At 39.1% G+C, this 17,248-nt stretch overlaps 4 protein-coding genes across 8 annotated transcripts; 2 read left to right on the forward strand and 2 right to left on the reverse strand.

Moving 5' to 3' along the window:
• Window positions 1-34: 34 nt before the first annotated feature.
• Window positions 35-4,890, forward strand: LOC105281298 (UPF0505 protein C16orf62 homolog). Its single transcript, XM_026972566.1, has 18 exons — window positions 35-216; window positions 327-414; window positions 517-729; window positions 811-970; window positions 1,102-1,310; window positions 1,390-1,520; window positions 1,591-1,767; window positions 1,838-2,182; window positions 2,299-2,399; window positions 2,477-2,658; window positions 2,725-2,868; window positions 2,935-3,098; window positions 3,164-3,326; window positions 3,459-3,651; window positions 3,720-3,859; window positions 3,965-4,126; window positions 4,250-4,516; window positions 4,585-4,890. Exons 1-18 carry the CDS (start codon window positions 200-202, stop codon window positions 4,669-4,671), a joined length of 2,943 nt encoding a protein of 980 aa, XP_026828367.1. The 5' UTR covers window positions 35-199; the 3' UTR covers window positions 4,672-4,890.
• LOC105281297 (4-aminobutyrate aminotransferase, mitochondrial) lies at window positions 4,710-8,897 on the reverse strand. Of its 3 annotated transcripts, none has more exons than XM_020032284.2 (10): window positions 8,732-8,897; window positions 7,909-8,063; window positions 7,418-7,585; window positions 7,139-7,225; window positions 6,842-7,037; window positions 6,587-6,759; window positions 6,358-6,498; window positions 6,113-6,270; window positions 5,758-6,026; window positions 4,712-5,379 (listed from the first exon to the last, which is right to left on the reverse strand). In XM_020032284.2, the coding sequence occupies exons 1-10, from the start codon at window positions 8,793-8,795 to the stop codon at window positions 5,264-5,266; spliced, it is 1,527 nt and encodes a 508-aa protein (XP_019887843.2). In that variant the 5' UTR covers window positions 8,796-8,897; the 3' UTR covers window positions 4,712-5,263. The 3 variants fall into 3 exon arrangements, with proteins under 3 accessions (XP_011340711.2, XP_019887843.2, XP_011340710.2); XM_011342408.3 differs by having other exon boundaries at window positions 7,909-8,033; window positions 8,732-8,896; XM_011342409.2 differs by lacking the exon at window positions 8,732-8,897 and having other exon boundaries at window positions 4,710-5,379; window positions 7,418-7,624; window positions 7,909-8,033.
• LOC113562626 lies at window positions 8,867-10,198 on the reverse strand. The gene is made up of 2 exons (XM_026972576.1): window positions 9,803-10,198; window positions 8,867-8,955 (listed from the first exon to the last, which is right to left on the reverse strand). The coding sequence occupies exons 1-2, from the start codon at window positions 10,167-10,169 to the stop codon at window positions 8,897-8,899; spliced, it is 426 nt and encodes a 141-aa protein (XP_026828377.1). The 5' UTR covers window positions 10,170-10,198; the 3' UTR covers window positions 8,867-8,896.
• LOC105281295 lies at window positions 10,111-16,601 on the forward strand. 3 transcript variants are annotated; one of them, XM_020032285.2, is made up of 9 exons: window positions 10,111-10,226; window positions 13,130-13,195; window positions 13,636-13,762; window positions 13,854-13,984; window positions 14,219-14,328; window positions 14,399-14,544; window positions 14,702-14,900; window positions 14,972-15,088; window positions 15,262-16,601. In XM_020032285.2, the coding sequence occupies exons 2-9, from the start codon at window positions 13,136-13,138 to the stop codon at window positions 15,377-15,379; spliced, it is 1,008 nt and encodes a 335-aa protein (XP_019887844.1). In that variant the 5' UTR covers window positions 10,111-10,226; window positions 13,130-13,135; the 3' UTR covers window positions 15,380-16,601. The 3 variants fall into 3 exon arrangements, with proteins under 3 accessions (XP_019887844.1, XP_019887845.1, XP_011340705.1); XM_020032286.2 differs by having other exon boundaries at window positions 10,164-10,226; window positions 13,130-13,762; XM_011342403.3 differs by lacking the exon at window positions 10,111-10,226 and having other exon boundaries at window positions 11,559-13,195.
• Window positions 16,602-17,248: the final 647 nt, after the last annotated feature.

A 17,248-nucleotide genomic window follows, 5' to 3' on the forward strand; every position in this document is an offset into this window, starting at 1 on the left:
GAGCATCAACCGGACTACAGCTTCCAGACTGCCCACACTTGGTGTGAAAATGATGTCGAGAATTATCTGTCATTTGATTTCATGAAGATCTTTTCTGATGTCAAGTCTGAAAACTGCATGAATAAATTGCACAACATCGGCATAACAGTAGACTATACTTTTATCTATAAGTTGAAAACATTTTCGATACGCTGAAAATATGACTGACATAGAATGGTGAGAAAATTGATTTTCATTTAAGTGTCTACTTGAAATGAAATATTTCAGAGAATCTTTTAATATGTCAGGAAGAATTTGTACTCTATAGCAAAGAATTTTTGCTGCAGGATATCAAAACCTATGAAATATGGGACCGTAAAATATGCATGCCTGGAAGAAGCCGTAGACCATCCTCTAAAACCAGTTGTAATCACCGTAAGATATGATTAAATTGTTAAATATTTAAATCAATCTCTAATAACTTAATATTACTTGTGCATAATTTTAGTAAACAATATCTTTGTATTGTGTGTTTAGTTGATTGATGGGCGTAGTGCGACTAGACGAAATGCGTTACGAAGTACGAGCACTAATTCCTCTACTGGAACACCGACACCGACGCACACGCCAGTTCCTATAAATCCACTCAACGATCCACTGTTGAGCCATCCTTCCCTGGACGGTTCGGATCCTCTTACGCAATTTGCACGCGAAGAATTGGATCCTCTCTCTAAGATGGCTGCAGATGAGGTGAGGTATTGCTTTTGTTACTTATATTTTGTTATATTACATTATATTTTATAATTATTATTTACATTGTATGGAACATAGTGGGACTATTCCAATATCGCACTTGCTGGTAAAAAAGTAAAAGACACAGCTGAGGAATTGGTAGAACCATGGTCTCTTAGACGCTCGGCTATACTCAGTAAATATACTACCTCTGAGAAGTTGTCGATCGTTACCAGTTTCCTACCAGGTGGAGAAAAAGGTATTTTAAAAAGAAAATCTCCAAGTTATTTATAAAATTAGTAAAAATTATTTAATAGTTTTTATAAAATATTGTATATATTTAAATACGTTAGCAATACATTCCCTCCTGCTTAACACGATTTATTACAGTTGTGGTAAAAGTTCAGCCAAGTGGGCCAATGGTCGACAAAGTGAAGACGCGACTGGAGCAGTTGGATGACTTTGAGGAAGGCTCGATTAGACAAATGCTGGACTTGTCGCAGCAACAGTACACAGCGCGAATTGAACAATTGAACAACGAATTGGTACAAGCCTGGCATTCCGATCAAAGAGTGAAGGCGCTCAAAATTGCGATTCAGGTTTTCATTTATTTATCTGACATCTATGTAAGCCTCAAGAGTTCACACAGAGTTCACGATTAATTTTAAATTATTTCAGTGTGCCAAATTGTTAGTAGACACATCCGTAATGGCTTTTTATCCAAGCAAGTTTGTCCTCATCACAGATATATTAGACATTTTTGGGAAGCTTGTGTACGAAAGATTGAAAATGAAGGCTGAGTACTACAAGTAATTGTGCACGAAGAATCTTTTAGACATTTTATATTATATATTTAATTATATTTAATTTCTTTCTCAGGCCAGGCAGCAAAACGCCAACAAGCTTGCCCGATAACTTCACGCCCGACATGGTTCCCGAAAATGCAAAGGAGACGTGTCGGAATTGGTTCTACAAAATAGCTTCTATACGTGAATTGGTGCCGCGTCTCTATGTAGAAATGGCAATAATTAAGTCCTACAGTTTTCTAACCACGAGGTAAGAGTCGCTTGTAACGTGAAGTGCGTGAAATTAAATATAAAAGCTTGAAAGCACATATTTATTCCAGTGAATTTAATACCGCTCTGCTACGCATAACAAGTATGATAAGAGGAATTGGCAACCCACTGATCGCAGTTTACGCGAGATGCTATCTGTGTCGCGTGGGATTGGCGTTGAACAAAACGTCGGATTTCAAATTCGTGAAAGAGAACTTTTACGATTTTCTTTTTACGTACCAGCAGCTATTTGGATCTACCGTGAGAAACGAATTGGCGAAGCAAAATCTCACTTTGCACTCGTATCTGAATCTTTATTCACCGGCTCTCGACTGGATTATGCAGGTTTTAGTGGCAACGTTGCCCGAGAGCCTTCTCAAAGAAGTCCTGTCGCGATGCAAAAAGCAGGAGAATAGGTATTATCTTAAATATACTTCAAAATGTTTCATTTAAATAATGTTTTTAAATTATATATAATAATTTTGAAATTATATTTAAAATTAATTAAAATTATAGTTATATCCTTTTCCAGATCGTTATTGTTAAACACAGTGCTAACTGCATTTAAGCCAGCATATATCGCTGCACGCGCTATAGAATTTGTAAATCTAATAGTGGCGAGTGAAGACGATGGTATCGAGATTTAAAAGATTAATTTTTAAATATTGTAATTTATTTTTTATGTTAAATTTCTTGCAATAATTTTTTAGGGTATCCTCAGTATCTCTTATATCGAAGTTTCGGCGAGTGCCTCGTGCGAGAATCTCCACCGAAAGAAGATTGTCAATCGGTGTTGAATGTGATATGGAAATACATAACGGAACTCACAGATTCCAATAAGTTTATGCATTGCATCGAGATCTGGATCCAATTTACCGTCATACATTTCTCTGTAAATTACTGATTGTTCGACGTATCTTTTTTTTCTAATCATTTTAACGCAATGCGTATGTTACAGGTAAACGAATTGAATTTATTTTTTGGCAAAATAATCGATCACCTGCGACCGAATAAAGCTTTCGAAAACTATTACCCGCAATTGCAGAATATCGTTGAGAAGATAGTCGCTCATACGCAAGATTTTGAATCACTGCTTGCCGTGGTAATTATTCTCGCGATCGTACTTAATTTTACGTCAATTTATGATTTATGATTGTTGTCTTTGCAGGATAATTTCTTGCCGTTAATTGACCTGTTCCACAAGGAAAGTATCAAGGTCGAGGTCTGTAAAACCGTTATAGAAGGATTAAGTGCACAAAGTGGGTCTATTACGGATCCGATTATCATAAATGCTCTGATGTTCATCGCAAGAATAATGCACGATTCCGTCAGGTGCGTCAATTTCTCTTCAAAGAACCAAGTCTCGATATGTAAAAATAAAAATAAATCTATCGCAGTGCCTTGACTGTCGAAGACGAGAAACGACAGATTGGACAGCTCATTTGCGGCCTGGTGCAACGAGTAGATTACGGGCGCGATTTTGAAAAGCAGCTTAGCTTCTATGTAGAGGCCAGGGCAGCGTTTCCCAATCTTGACAGCGTTCATGTACAACTTGTACAGGTACGATATATATTTTCTTTTTTTTCTTTCTCAATATACTCGATATTAATTTATAATATAATATTCAATGTCATAATTTATATTAGAAAATGCAAAAGAACTTTAACACAAAACATTTTTTTGTACGCGCAGTGTGTGAATAGATTATCAGTTGACACCAGAAAAATCGTACGCGGTCATCACACGAGGAGAACGTCGGCTTTCGTACGCGCTTGTGCCGCGTTCTGCTTCATCACCATACCATCGTTAACTCTGGTCCACACGCGCCTTCAACTGTATCTGCTGTCCGGGCAAGTCGCTCTTTTGAATCAGTGTCTAGGCCAAGGTAAGATGAATCCTTCAACTGCATATTGCTTCATTGATGTTCACACTTTATGTACGTGAATTTTCCAGCCGACGCTTGCTTCAAGGCTGCTTTAAGCTTGGTTCCGGAGATGCCGAAAACTATCGATATCGATGGGAGACAGAAGAGCTCGCAACCGTACTTGCTGTCGTACTTGTCGAATTTCTTGTCAACGTTGCTGGTAGTTCCGGTATGTGTGGATATGCATTTATTATTGCTAATCTTACAATTATGAAATTATATTATAAATTATTAATTATTATTATAAATTATATTATAAATTCTATTATATTAGGATAGTCCCGAGCACGGTGTCTTATACCTCATGAGAGGCTTGCTCAATGCGGTTCAACGTTGCTTCGAAGAGAACACTTCAACCAAGTCATACCTATACTTGCGTGTGTTGGATCTTCTGTCTACAATAGCCCAAGAAAATTACCCGTACCATATTGACAAGGTATTTTCCACTTTTCTGCATTGAAGGGACGATTAGTTTAGTCGATCGCTATATTTACCACGCTGTGAGATTAAATATTAAATTAGCCAGAAATTAAGTATCAATCTTGTGGTGGCACTGCAGGTTGATTCGAACGATAAGTTGTATGGATCCGATCAGAAGTTTATTGGGGAGATCAATAAAATTTGCTCCAAGATCGTTGAGGAGATCCTGAATCACCTCAAATACCTCGGTTCAACCGAGCAATTCGACAAGCAGTCGGCTTTGGCGCTCGAGCTGTTCAACTGCTTCGTTATCCGCGCTGATTTGCGGGAGCCCGCGCTGGCGAACATGGCTGTTAATTTGTGGAACTTGTCGCAACGACATGGTCCGTTGGATCCCAAAGTGGCGGTAAATATTTATGCTCTTACGCACGTGGTTTTGCTTTTGCATTTTTGAATTATTTCATGAATTCTTAGATGAGGACGAAGGCATACATGATGCAGAAGAGTCACCATCGGGAGTACGAATACTTTGCCGATGTACTTAGGAAGATGTCGAAGTGAGTGACACTGGCAGAGGCTCTTGGAGATAATTGTCCGAGTACAGTTTGGACGCGCGCGCGCGTACTCGCGCTTTTTATTGGCAGTTCTCTTGGAAGACATTTTGTGATTGTACAATAAATTGTCTGCATACGTCAGTCCAATTGATTAGTGCACATAAACGGAAGAGACGTGTGTCTAGTGTAAATTATAATCAATCAAATATAATATATATGTATATAATGCTATCGTATATAACAATCAATTAACTGAGCGTTAGTCTATACGACATTTTTTAACATTACAGTGACTACTGTACAGAGTATGAAATATATATAATCGAGATAAAATATCACTCAGATTCGTCGAAAAATACTTCTGCTTTGCAATTTTGTAATCTTTATAAGAACGTTTCGTCAAAAAAGTTAATTAATTCGCTAGATCTCGTTGGATGATAATTCATCGCAGTCTCTTAAAAGTTACATCGCACTATAGCGTAATTACCATATAAAAATAATGGACATTTATAGGTGCCATACAACGTGATCGATATCCATGTTATTCTGTAATGGAAGACATCTGACTTCGGAAGACACGGGAATCACAATGAATATCTTTACCCTTTCAGCGTGGAGCGAAGCGCATCCAAAAATATATCGGCGTGCCGCTCCGTGAAGGTCAGCGCGGGTCTCAGACGTATAGCTCGACTTCCGCATCCACCCGCCTGGATACCTGCAAGAGCGCGGCAGATGAGAATGCAAAAACGTTATTGAAAAATCTGTTCCCAGCAAACATTTTGGTTGTGGGATGTTGCCAAATGAGAAACAAATGTCAGCGGAACTATAATGCCAAAGCCAGAGCCTACTGTGTCCTCAGTTGGTCTCCAATGTGAACCAAATCTGACGAACATATTCCACAGTCAAATTGACGACAACATTAGAGCAGATCTGACAATAGAACGGTGAAAATGTTGCATATTGACGTAAGTGTGCTAACAGAATTGCAACAAAGTATGTTAACAAAGTATGTTTTCCATTTGCGACCTTCCGGCAAACATAATTTGTTGCCATATTTGCAATTGCAGAAAATGTTATAGGGGTTGTCTTATACCTTTAGCCAAAAGTTTCTTGATGACCGTATCCCGCATTTCAGGTGAGGTGCAGTTGAACGCGATGAAAGTTCCACGTCCGCGCACCGAGTTGACGATGCCAGAGTGTTCCCTCTCGATCTCCATCAAATGTTTCAACATGTAATCGCCAACGCGCGTAACCCTGTCCAAGAGATTTTCCTTCCTGATTATCTCCATTATCGATTCCAACAGCAGCACTTTGCTGGGATCGCCCATCCACGTGTTGAACACGCGGTACGATTGCTTCGGCCTGCGACACGTTTGCGCGTTAATTAATCGGTATAATTCTTTTTGATTATCGTTATCGTTTCATCGCGAGGAGGGGAGATGCTTTACTTGAAATCCTCCGTGTGATAGTAACCGCCTAGCTGCATTTTCTTGCTAAAAGTCATCACGTCGGGCGGAGATTCCAGATTAAAGTGCTCGTGGCACCACATTTTCCCCGTCGGACCACCACCAGTTTGCACCTCGTCGATGAGCAACGCCGCACCATGCTAAAACGTTTTAACGCGCGATTGATAATGAGTCTTTCACAACGCACGCTGAGACAATCGCAAGTTCGCTACTTAATATTTTTCTACCTTTCGCGTAACGCGTTGAAGTCCCCGGAAGAATTCGGGCGACGCGTGATTATCACCGCCTTCCGCCTGAATAGGCTCGATTATCACGCCGGCTACCAGTACTTTCTTCTCGTTCTTGTACTTCTCGAATAATTCCTCGACCTGAAACATCGTTACTCCTTAATTGTCAAAATTTCTCCTTGCGTCCAAGATGATGAAAGAGAAAACGCCTTAGAATGTTTGATGGCACCTCTGCAAGGCAACGTTCGTCCTCCCGTTGATTCTCTTGCACGTTCTCCGCTAGAGGATATTTGTACTCTGGAAAGGAGGCGGTGGGCCAGTCAAAAGCTGGTATATCCATTTTGTGGATGTATTTGCTGTGAGTCGTGGAAAGGCAGCCCAAGGTTCTCCCATGAAAGGCACCTGTTGATATCATTATAAATGTCTAGAAAGATTAGCTCCAACTAAATTGAAAGAACAGATATGACTAATTGACGCACTGCACCTTTAAAAGACATGATGGAGTACCGTGGCGAGCCAGGGCTTTGATTCATCATGCACGTTACCATTTCTTCCTTCGTGAACGGCGTGCCTTGCCTCTGCTTCTCGGCGTACCAGATAAAGATGTTCTTGAAAGCGTTCTCGTTGGAACAAGAGCCGCACATCATGGTCGTAATATGCGATAATCCAGGGGGAGCGACCTGTGTAAGATAATAATAGTGTCAATTGAAATCTTGCGCGATTGCGTAAGAAAACGGAATAATAAGTTACAAATATAAGCAAAACTGTATTAACTAGGTACTTGTTTCTTAAGCAGCACGTTGCGCAATTTATTAGGCCAATCTTTCCCTGGAAAAACGCCTAACGCGGGTCTGTTCGCTATGATTTTCTGAAAGATGAGAAGTCAGTGTGTAAATAATTCGCAAGGTATTCTTGGAATACTGAACTTGTACTACCGGAAATTTATGAAAGGCTGTACACTTAAGGTTTAAGTGACGTATCCTGTAGAGGAGATTAGCATGCAAATTCTGTATGTAAAGTGTCCGCTCCACGCGCGATGGAGCGGCTTTATATCACTCACTTGATTAACGGGATCGGCGAGCGTCTCCAGCATCGCCGGATGATTGTACCCTAAGGGCATTGACGAGATTTGCATGTAAACGTCCAGCAACGCGTTCCCGTCAACGTCTATTATGTAATTACCGGAAGATTTTTCGTAGTCTGCGAAGAATTGTACGGAAGACGCTTGCTGAAGTCACAGATTTCAACATTGTAATCCATTTCGTCTCTGGCGCACACATTTACAGAGAATTGCGCGAATTAATATTTTTATTGTACACGTATGCAATAATTATTCATCCATCGGCGAACTTAATTATATGCAAATTTATATCGAATTTCAGAAAATTCGAAGATAAAAAAATTTTAAAGGAAAAAATAGATAAATAGGAAAATTTAAGGAAAATAAAACGTTAAAGACATCGCATATGGTTGAACATATGGTTGAACGGATTAATTGCATAGCTGCAACATTGTGCCAACACGGCGCCTAAGAAGTGATAGTTGACGTACTTGTATCGCATTCAATTCTTGTAGCAAGCTGCGTGATCGCGGCCCCGGTATTTCTGTTACGACTACCGGTCCGTCTGGTTCCCTCGGCACTGAACCGGTTAAGCATCTCTTCCACATTGTAGCGCCTGCAACGGCCATATAATGCTCGTACATATCTAAGCTCATATAGGAAATTTTAGCTAAATCTTTCCTGTATATGTCTACAAATACATTTTTCGCCGTTCTTTCTTTCAAGTCTACCTTTCTGGTAGAATCAGCGGATGCTAGTATTTGAGCAGAAAAACAATTTAACTCGTCGATCATCTAATAGCTCGGACGATTAGTTTTATTGATGCTCGTTAAGGATGATTGCCTGATGAATCACTGTGATTTTACGTCGCGCTATCGTAACAGTGTTGTAATGTCATAATGATTTGACATGCAACGAGCAAAATGTACTCAACGTAAAATATTTATCGGTAAATGAAAAATCTTGGATATTTTAATACTGCAAAAATGTTCTCCTACAGCTTATTTTGACTCTGACAAAATGATTGAGAAAACAAGTCGAAGAAAATGCTTCTCACAAGTTTCGAGACACATTCCAAGGTTGAAGCGCGAGTATATCAAAAGTAGCCATTCTTTTTTTGGCCGCGCGCTATTTAGAGTTTCAGTATATTCCGTGGAAAGGCTTAAAGGCTCGCGAGCCTCAGTTAGAACCTCAGTTAGAGCCGGGATGAATTTATCGATTTTGCCGAGGTCTATGTCGCACCCGCGCTCTTCCCGGTTTTCCTGACCTATATATGGATTACACGAGATCTAACATATGATTTAACACAAATACCATTTAACAGCTGTCGAGGTAAGACTCGCGCACTCAGCGCACGATGGCACTTGTTAACGAACATTTTCTTCCGACGTAGGAGTACGGTTGCGAGGGCTGCTCTTCACGACGTCGTCTCCGCAGAAGGGATGGAGCCGTACTGGCGGCTGATACGCGCTGATAGCGTTACCTAGTGAAAAGAGCCGAGAGCGGCCCGTAGCGGCGCGAGTTGCACGAAGTCGCTCCTGCTCAGAGAGAATTCAGTCTTCTTCATTATCGCTCATTTCGTCGTACAGTCATGGGTATTTTGAAATATTTTAATATCATAATATTTAATATCATAATGCGATACATCACACATTGGATTCTGTATTTCACAAGGAAAGAAGAAAAAAAGAAACCTTGAAACTTGAACAGACGTTCAGGAGCGTATACAAGACGTATCGAAGCCGCAAGACCGTGTTTTCGCGATGGCTTGACTGCGAAATCAGTCACTGATTAATGCGAGTAGCAAATTGTCGCTCTTGCTTACACAACTGTCTGTCCGTCGCTCCGACAACAAATACCGTCGTGCTTCGTGTCGGGAATAGTACTGCATTTCCAGCAGTTCCTCCGTGCGTATTCAGCGTGTATTCAGTGAAAGTACGAATTCGATTTTTTCCTCATCGGCCGCTACCATTTAAATTCGTAAAACAATGAAGAAATCTTTTCTGACGGGATAATTTATTCTTTTTTTTTCATCTATTCCTCGTTGCTTATATTATGTATAGATTTAGATAGATGTATGGTCATAATTAATTATTACAATTAAAATAGAATAAGTAAGTATAAGTATAAGTAAATAAATATAAGTAATATATAATATTCAATGAAAATAATCGAGATCTTCTTCAACATAAAAATTATTATTATCCGCGATTATATTTGAATCTCGGCGGTCGGTCATACGCGTTTCGTCGCGTACGTTTGAAAGTACCGCAGTATTTGTCCTGCATTCGACCTCAATGCAAAAGACGAAAGGTAAAGAAGCAATTAGCTTATTCTTAGTGAGTCGTAGAAGATCTTGCCCGACGAAGAATACGATTATCTTACTCCGAGACGCGCCCGAGGTTGAACTCGTGCAGGCGCGTAAGCGATTACTGGAGGTCCACCAGGAAATCGACGATGCATCGATTCCACATGCCACTGCTAAATGGTTCGACTGATTTTCCAGTTTCCTCTTGGATCCTTCTACGTCCCCACTATGTTCAGGCCCATCCGACTTGCCTGGAAACCACGCCTCAAGTCCTTTGCCCGCCACAGGTGGAGGTGGTCGTGTTTTTGGACAGCCGAGCTCACGGCAAGCACGTATTGTTACTCGCGCCAACGCATTCGAGTGGGTTCGTCTGAACGCGCGGGACCGCCGGTCTTCCTGGGTGACATCCTCTGCTCGCACCATACCCTTGCGAAACGACCGCATTTCCGTCGATTTTCACCTACTTAAGGATCGATCGTCAGTCCGAGCACGTGCATTCGAGTGAGTACGACTTACGGTCTTGATACGCTTGATGCTTTATCATTCATAATTAGCTTGATGCCATAAAGAAATATAGAGCAGTAATAAACGTGCCTATTTTATTCTATATTTGTTATCTAGGTTTAGTGTAATTTTTAGTTAATTTAATTTTGAAGATTTTAAATTACAAAAGAAAGAGAAAAGCGGCTTCTCTTTTACTTCTCTTTGATGTTCGCCGAAACCGGTGCTGCAGCTCGACAAATTCGACTTCATTTACAATCACGATTAGGTTGTAGTTTCATATTTTTATTTCCAACTTGTACTATATAAAAATGCTATAATAAAGATGTTGTCAGTCAATAAAAGAGTTTAGCTAGAACATAAATTTGATAACAAATGATTTCGTGTGAGATAAAGTGCAGAATGCAAAACTATCGGAGCCAATTATCGGTTCGAGTAAATCTAGAAAATTTCATGGAAGAATAGGGTTCTCCCAGGAGAAACTTAAAATTAACTTAAAACTCTAAAAACTTAAAACAAGAATTAAACGTAGTATAATGTTCGATAGGGAAGCTGGAATTTAAATGAACTCAAGGAACCCTTCTCTCGCTTCGGGAGTCCAGCGGGATGTTTTGCCCGAAAGTCAAAGTTTCCATTTATCCGGCGTTTTACGACCGCGATTAGCGTCCTTTTTTTCTAAATCTGGATGCATATACGCGGCAAACGATCGTTGACTCGCGTCGATGTCGTTCACCGTTGCTAAGATCGAAGCTCGGCAAGGTGCGAGGAACGTTGTTGTCAGGACCAGGGGAATCTCGTGTTATAAGAGTGAGATTTATGCTTCCGATCGTTACTCCGCAACGCCGGTTTGAATTCTATTATATCGTACCTTGGTCCAACCGATACAAATTCTTCGGGGTGCTCCCTTACGATGAGGATTGGTTTTCGCTCTCCTTGGTTTATCACCGGCGGTCTGATAGCACCAAGATAAAGCCGCTCTTGGCGAAGGCTAACCAGCTCTGTTTTACATTCGATAAAACTTTCGTTTTATTTATTTGGACCACAAGGCGAAACGTGTGTGGCTTCCATTGTGGCTCTGAGAATCCACTTATCCTGCTACCATGGGACCACTTCCAACCCGTTTAACTCTACCTGCCTGTTGAATTGACTTGTTAGATAATAAAAGACTGGAAAAAGAGACGATAAAAGACCCCGAATAAAAAGTGTATAAATAAAACAAAATAATATGAAATATATATATATATATATATATATATTTTTACACACTAGCGGATCCTGAGGTCGATAATGGGGTTGATTTAATATTTTTCAAAATTATTTGATTTAATATTTTTCTTAGTGTCATGCATTTTCCTAGATTTTTCAAACAAATTCGGCAAAACTAATTTCTTCATTTGGAAGGAGGGGGTTTTAACCCGAAAACCACTCAACCCTCAAGATCCGCCAGTGTTTCTACATATGCTTAATAAAAATTATAGTACGTTACGTGCTAACTATATTTAGGTATTTGAGGGCACAGTTAATTCATGGAAAAAAAATAAACGAAAGAAATTTATCGCGTCCACTACCGTTACTTCTTTTCTGAACCGAGGTCCGTGTTTGTCGTAAATTATGGATCCATAATTCCATCTCATCGAAATTCAATTTGCAATTATCCGGACAGATTGATCGGGGATACGGTATTCCAGATGATTCATATTAGATTCCAGCCTAATGGAGGCCATTGCCGTGTATCTCGTGCCTCGTCGCGTGCCAAACAGCTGTCAGCGTCACGTGTGTACGCGTAAATGTCAGCGAATACTAGTTTCCGATATGCTAATTCATGTTTTAACGATTGATTAACGACGACGATGAATATTGATGAGCCCCGAAGCGAATGGATTATTTAAAGATACAAAAACGCTGCATTGTGCTGGAAGGACCCCCTTGGATGATCCTTGGCGCCGATCCTAATCCGTTCTGCGTGCAGCGCCTAATAAATACGTGACATAAGTGTCGAAGACGTACTCACCGTCATTGTCGTAACGACGTTGGCACGTCGCCTTACTTTCTTACGCAAGATCTTTCGGCACCTACCAGCTGATTCAAGGACATTCGCCGCTTTATTTCCATTATAATTCTCGCCCTCGACCTCCGAAAGGCTCCGAATAGGCGAAACCCGTTATTGTGATTAGAGTTTTCGATGTGATGTGTTACCCAAATCCAAAGCCGGAATAACTCTCGTGCTGTTTAAGTCCCCCTTAGGATCTCTTACAGCTTACAGCTGCGATGAGAAACGCAAAGTTTATAATCCACCGAGATCATCATTTAATAGTGATGCCACGTTGTTTCTACTTCGTGTATTTTTATTTACACACGGAGGAAATTTTCGTTGACTGATGTACCGTAATGGCAATAAAAATTACCATATTTTATGGCACTGCTGGAATATGCTTGTAACTAAAACTCAAAGTTTAATGTTGTGGCAATCCATTAGTATAGTCTATTTAGATATCTTTTTTTAAATATTTACCGTACGTACAAGATAATATTTTTCACTTCCTTGCAGCTTTTTCTGGATATTACAAGCATCATTTTCGACAAATTAAACCATATTGTTACTTTTTTTATTTATGACTGCTAATAAATTTAATACATCTTTTTCTCGTGTATTTGAGGAAGAATTTAATTTTAAATATATATAATTTTCTATACAAGTTCTTCTTTACAAAGAGATACATTATAATATATGACTGGCTTATTACTTGGAAGGAAATTGTTTCACTCAAGTGTAAAGTATAAGAATACTTTATTAATTACTGCACTAGTAGTAGGAATTTATTGTTTCCTATGGGGTTACAATTTTACATAAAAACAACTTTATGAAATATTGTAATTTGTGATTTTCTTTTCTTTTTTTTCAGGAAAAGATGATCACCAGGCACTATCAAAATAATATTCTGCTCGTAATGTTATATCTCTTCATACGAGTAAGATTATATTTTTCTTCTCTTCTTTTTTTAATAATTACATTACGAAATTAAAATTATTAATGAACTTTCCTCTTTCAATCGCAGTATTTTCATAAATTTACATTTTAAAACGGACTCTCTCTCTCTCTGCCAATAGCAAAGAAAGTCCGACCTGTCAATCAGTTTTTGAGTATACTCATTAAATCAATAGCTTTGTAATTCATCATTCGCGTAATTCCACTTTCTCGCACACCTGCCCTCTTAATCTCATGTATGAGTAAAAGTAACCAGGCCGCCCATTTAATGATGCTGTATATAGAGCGTGTGGCAGAAAAATATCGAGATAATAAGAGATAATAAATGAGAGCGAATAAGAATAATTTTATATTCTTACGCAATATTTTTATTGCTTCTTGCGCGTTTCTGGCTGGTATCATCGTCGCCACGAATTTGAAAAGATGCCCGATGAGACACATGGTCACGGAAGATTAATGGATCCTCCTTCGCGTAATGCAATGTGGCGGTTCGGATATGCAAACCCAGTAAACTACAACGACAACGAGCTCTTTTGCGGAGGATACGCAGGTTCGTCTACGAGATGTAATTAATTCGACGTAGTTGGTAGATGTTTAGTCTAGATTTAGTCTATGTTACTGATATGGCTACCGTTTGTTAGTGCATTGGCAACAGAATAAAGGAAAGTGCGGTGTTTGCGGCGATGCGTATCATCTGACTCAACCGCGTCCGCACGAGGCGGGTGGCGAGTTCGCTAAGGGCATCATAGTTAGACACTACACCGTTGGCCAGGTAACGTAACTTCTGATATTTTCTTGCCACGGACATTGCGTGTAAATTATAGTTACTGCCGTTTTTGTTGTAGCTTGTTTTATTATATGCTTGTATTTTAATTACTTGTGTTTTGTCTCTTATAAAAAATAAAAAAATGATTTTATTTCGCTGCGGCGAAATTTACAAAAGTGTACGTGCTCCTGAAAAAGGTATAATATAATTTAATTTAATGTTAGTATTATCTCTTTCGAGGAAATTGAAGTGGAGGTCGAGCTTACGGCCAATCATTACGGGAGATTCGAGATGTACCTGTGCCCTAACAACGATCCGTCGCGCACGGCGACTCAGGAATGCTTCGATTCGTGAGTAATCCGTCGCATCTGGTGTCTATAACAAGTATTTGTTATCATTTTAATATGTATCTTAACGCAGTTATCCTTTGTACGTGTCTGGTACGGAAGATGTCCGGTTTGAGATTCCACGAGAAACGGGCAAGAAAGGGATTATTCGATACATGGTAACATTACCGCCATACGTGACATGTTCGCAATGTGTCGTTCAATGGAACTACTTCACAGGCACGAGAATCTTGTCCTATAATTCTTGTATTGCAAAAAAATATTTAGATCTTCTTAATTTATGACATCGATATATTATACGTTTTATTTGTTATATATTATCTACATTTTATTTTTTATATAATTTAAAGAACAGATTTCTCATTGATTTTTTCAGGCAACATGTGGGGCACCTGCGAGAACGGCACGGAGGCTGTGGGATGCGGCAGGCCGGAAACTTTTCGCAATTGTGCCGATGTGAGAATCGTTACCAGCACTGGTGCGATACCGCCGCGGATCCTGTTCCAAAATTCTCTTTTCCAATTGTATTCCGTAGCTCCGAAATTGTCGATTATTCCGCTAGCTCGACCGCTCAGGTGAGAATTAATTCGCTCGCGCATTAGCGATCGAGCGCGAACAATCGTGAACACGGATTTCGTGATTGCAGAGCTCAAGTGTGCGAGGCAACCGCGCCTTATCGACATCGGCAAAATATGAACGATTGGTGTCAAGCGAATTGCATTCGTATTCCGTCCAATTGTCCGCCCGGTATCTGTCGTTGTTTGTAAGTATTAAGTTGATCAGCGCAATAAAATGTAATTCGATATCATATCAAATGGCCAATCAGATAAATCGTTTAACATCAATTATATATCAATAAAAATAATCGTGTAATTATTAGTAATTGTTTACTGCATTTTAAGAATTTTCTAATTCTCCATTCTTATCTGTTTATAGAAACACGTGTGACGCTATTGGCGATATCGCTGATAGACCAGGTGCGGATCAATATTGCCTGAGACGTTGCATGCGTTATCCATCGAATTGCCCGACTGATCGCTGCAACTGCTATTGAAATTGTAAACCGTCACCGGTATTGACATCCCACATACAGCCACTAAAGCTGTGGTGTATGAATATATGCCTGAATAGATTAATAAAAGCCTGATCGTAGAGAGAATCTCGCGCAGCTACACGCAATTCTGTAGAAAAATTTTAATGCATCTCAATTAAACGAACTTATCTTTCTTACCTTTTAGATTTTTTTTCTTTCTTTTGGAAAAACTCTTGTCTTGATTGTAAAATGAAGAGCGATATACGTTCACTCTCCAAAACGTGAAAGATGCTGATGAATGACGAGAGCTTGTGTAATGGTACTATATTATTTAATATTAGGACATTCTATTGATAGAGCTTAAAATTTTCACGCGTATATCACATATTATATACGTAACCATCAACGTTCCCCGCGGTCTTACGCATGACATATTAATTAATTAATGCAACTATGTTTAACGGAATGATGGCTCATCGATTTTATGCGTCTTCGATCACCAACGAGAACTCATAATTAATTATGCCAGCTAAAAAAACGTACGCGTTCGTACGTTTTCGCAACGTGTATTTTGAGTGTGTGTGTGTGTGTGTGTGTATATGTATGTATATGTATAGATCTCACTATATATTAACACTTTACAAAACTATATACACTAAAGCTTCCTTTTTATCGTCTACGTAAACATGTCGGTGGCGAGTAACATTTTCCTTTTGCTTGCTCTTCTCATATATATAATTATATCGCTCTCACACGCGCAGTATAATAATAATAATAATCGTCGTCGAAGTGCGTAACATTAGCGCGTCAAGTTAAAACTCGTGCTACGCCAAACTCTAGCGCGAGGTGTACAATAATACAAAGGTATCTCTCGGTTTGTTACTTACTAATCGCTAAGCAACTAATTAAAGTCCGCGGCCCATTTGCGGTCCACTCATTTTTATACACAATCTCTTTTTTTATCTCTCTATTTTTCACACAGTTCTGCATTTTATCATTAATCCTCCCGTTTCCATTTCCTAATATTACTTTTTATTTCAATGGATGGCGAAGCAAAATATATAAAGTACGTTAATTTATCGTTGTTTTTATATTTTAATAATAAATAAATCAATCAACTAAGTGATAGATGATGACTTGTCATTGTATTATTGTGTTGTCAAGATTTTCCAACTAAATATTAAAAATCTAGATATTTTTAACGAAATATAGACATTATTTAGGAGACGGGAGGATTAATTATGACAATCAGCTTGGGCTTCAATCGTGGACGATGGGCGAGCAGAATAAGAACACGCTTCTGGTACGCGTCTATTGTTTAAACAGCTCCGCCCTCGGAGGGACACGATTACGAGAATGTGTGAAAGAATCGCATTAATTTTTCACGTTTAAACACGCATAAATTATCTAAATGAAAAATTCAACCCTAGAAAAGTCATCAACAATTCTTGCTGTAATATTATTCTTATCCAGAATAATAAAACAAAAAATAGTCTATGCGAACGTATACAAAATGTCCGGTAATAACTTAGCCGACTTGTATGGAGATTAAGTAGATTGAGTTCAACCGAAACCCTCGTTTTTATTCTCGCATTAACGAGTCGAATCGCCATGAATAAAATAGAAAAGCAGTTAATCCTTTTTAAATATAACAAATTCGATTTCACGAGTTTACTCACCGGCCATATGCTGCTATTGTCTCTTTGCTTCATTTTTCGAACTTATGTTTGACAAGTCAAAAGATCGCGAAGTCAACTTTCGATTGTCGGGTTTTTACAATATTCTCGCTATTTATTTTGCGTGCGATGCACTCGATGATGCACTTGGAACAATAAAGGAGCCGACGACATGGAGGATACGACTATAGAGAAAAAGTTTTAGAGTTAATAA

Source organism: Ooceraea biroi, chromosome 9 (genome assembly GCF_003672135.1).
Source record: "Ooceraea biroi isolate clonal line C1 chromosome 9, Obir_v5.4, whole genome shotgun sequence".
Lineage (NCBI taxonomy): Eukaryota > Metazoa > Arthropoda > Insecta > Hymenoptera > Formicidae > Ooceraea > Ooceraea biroi.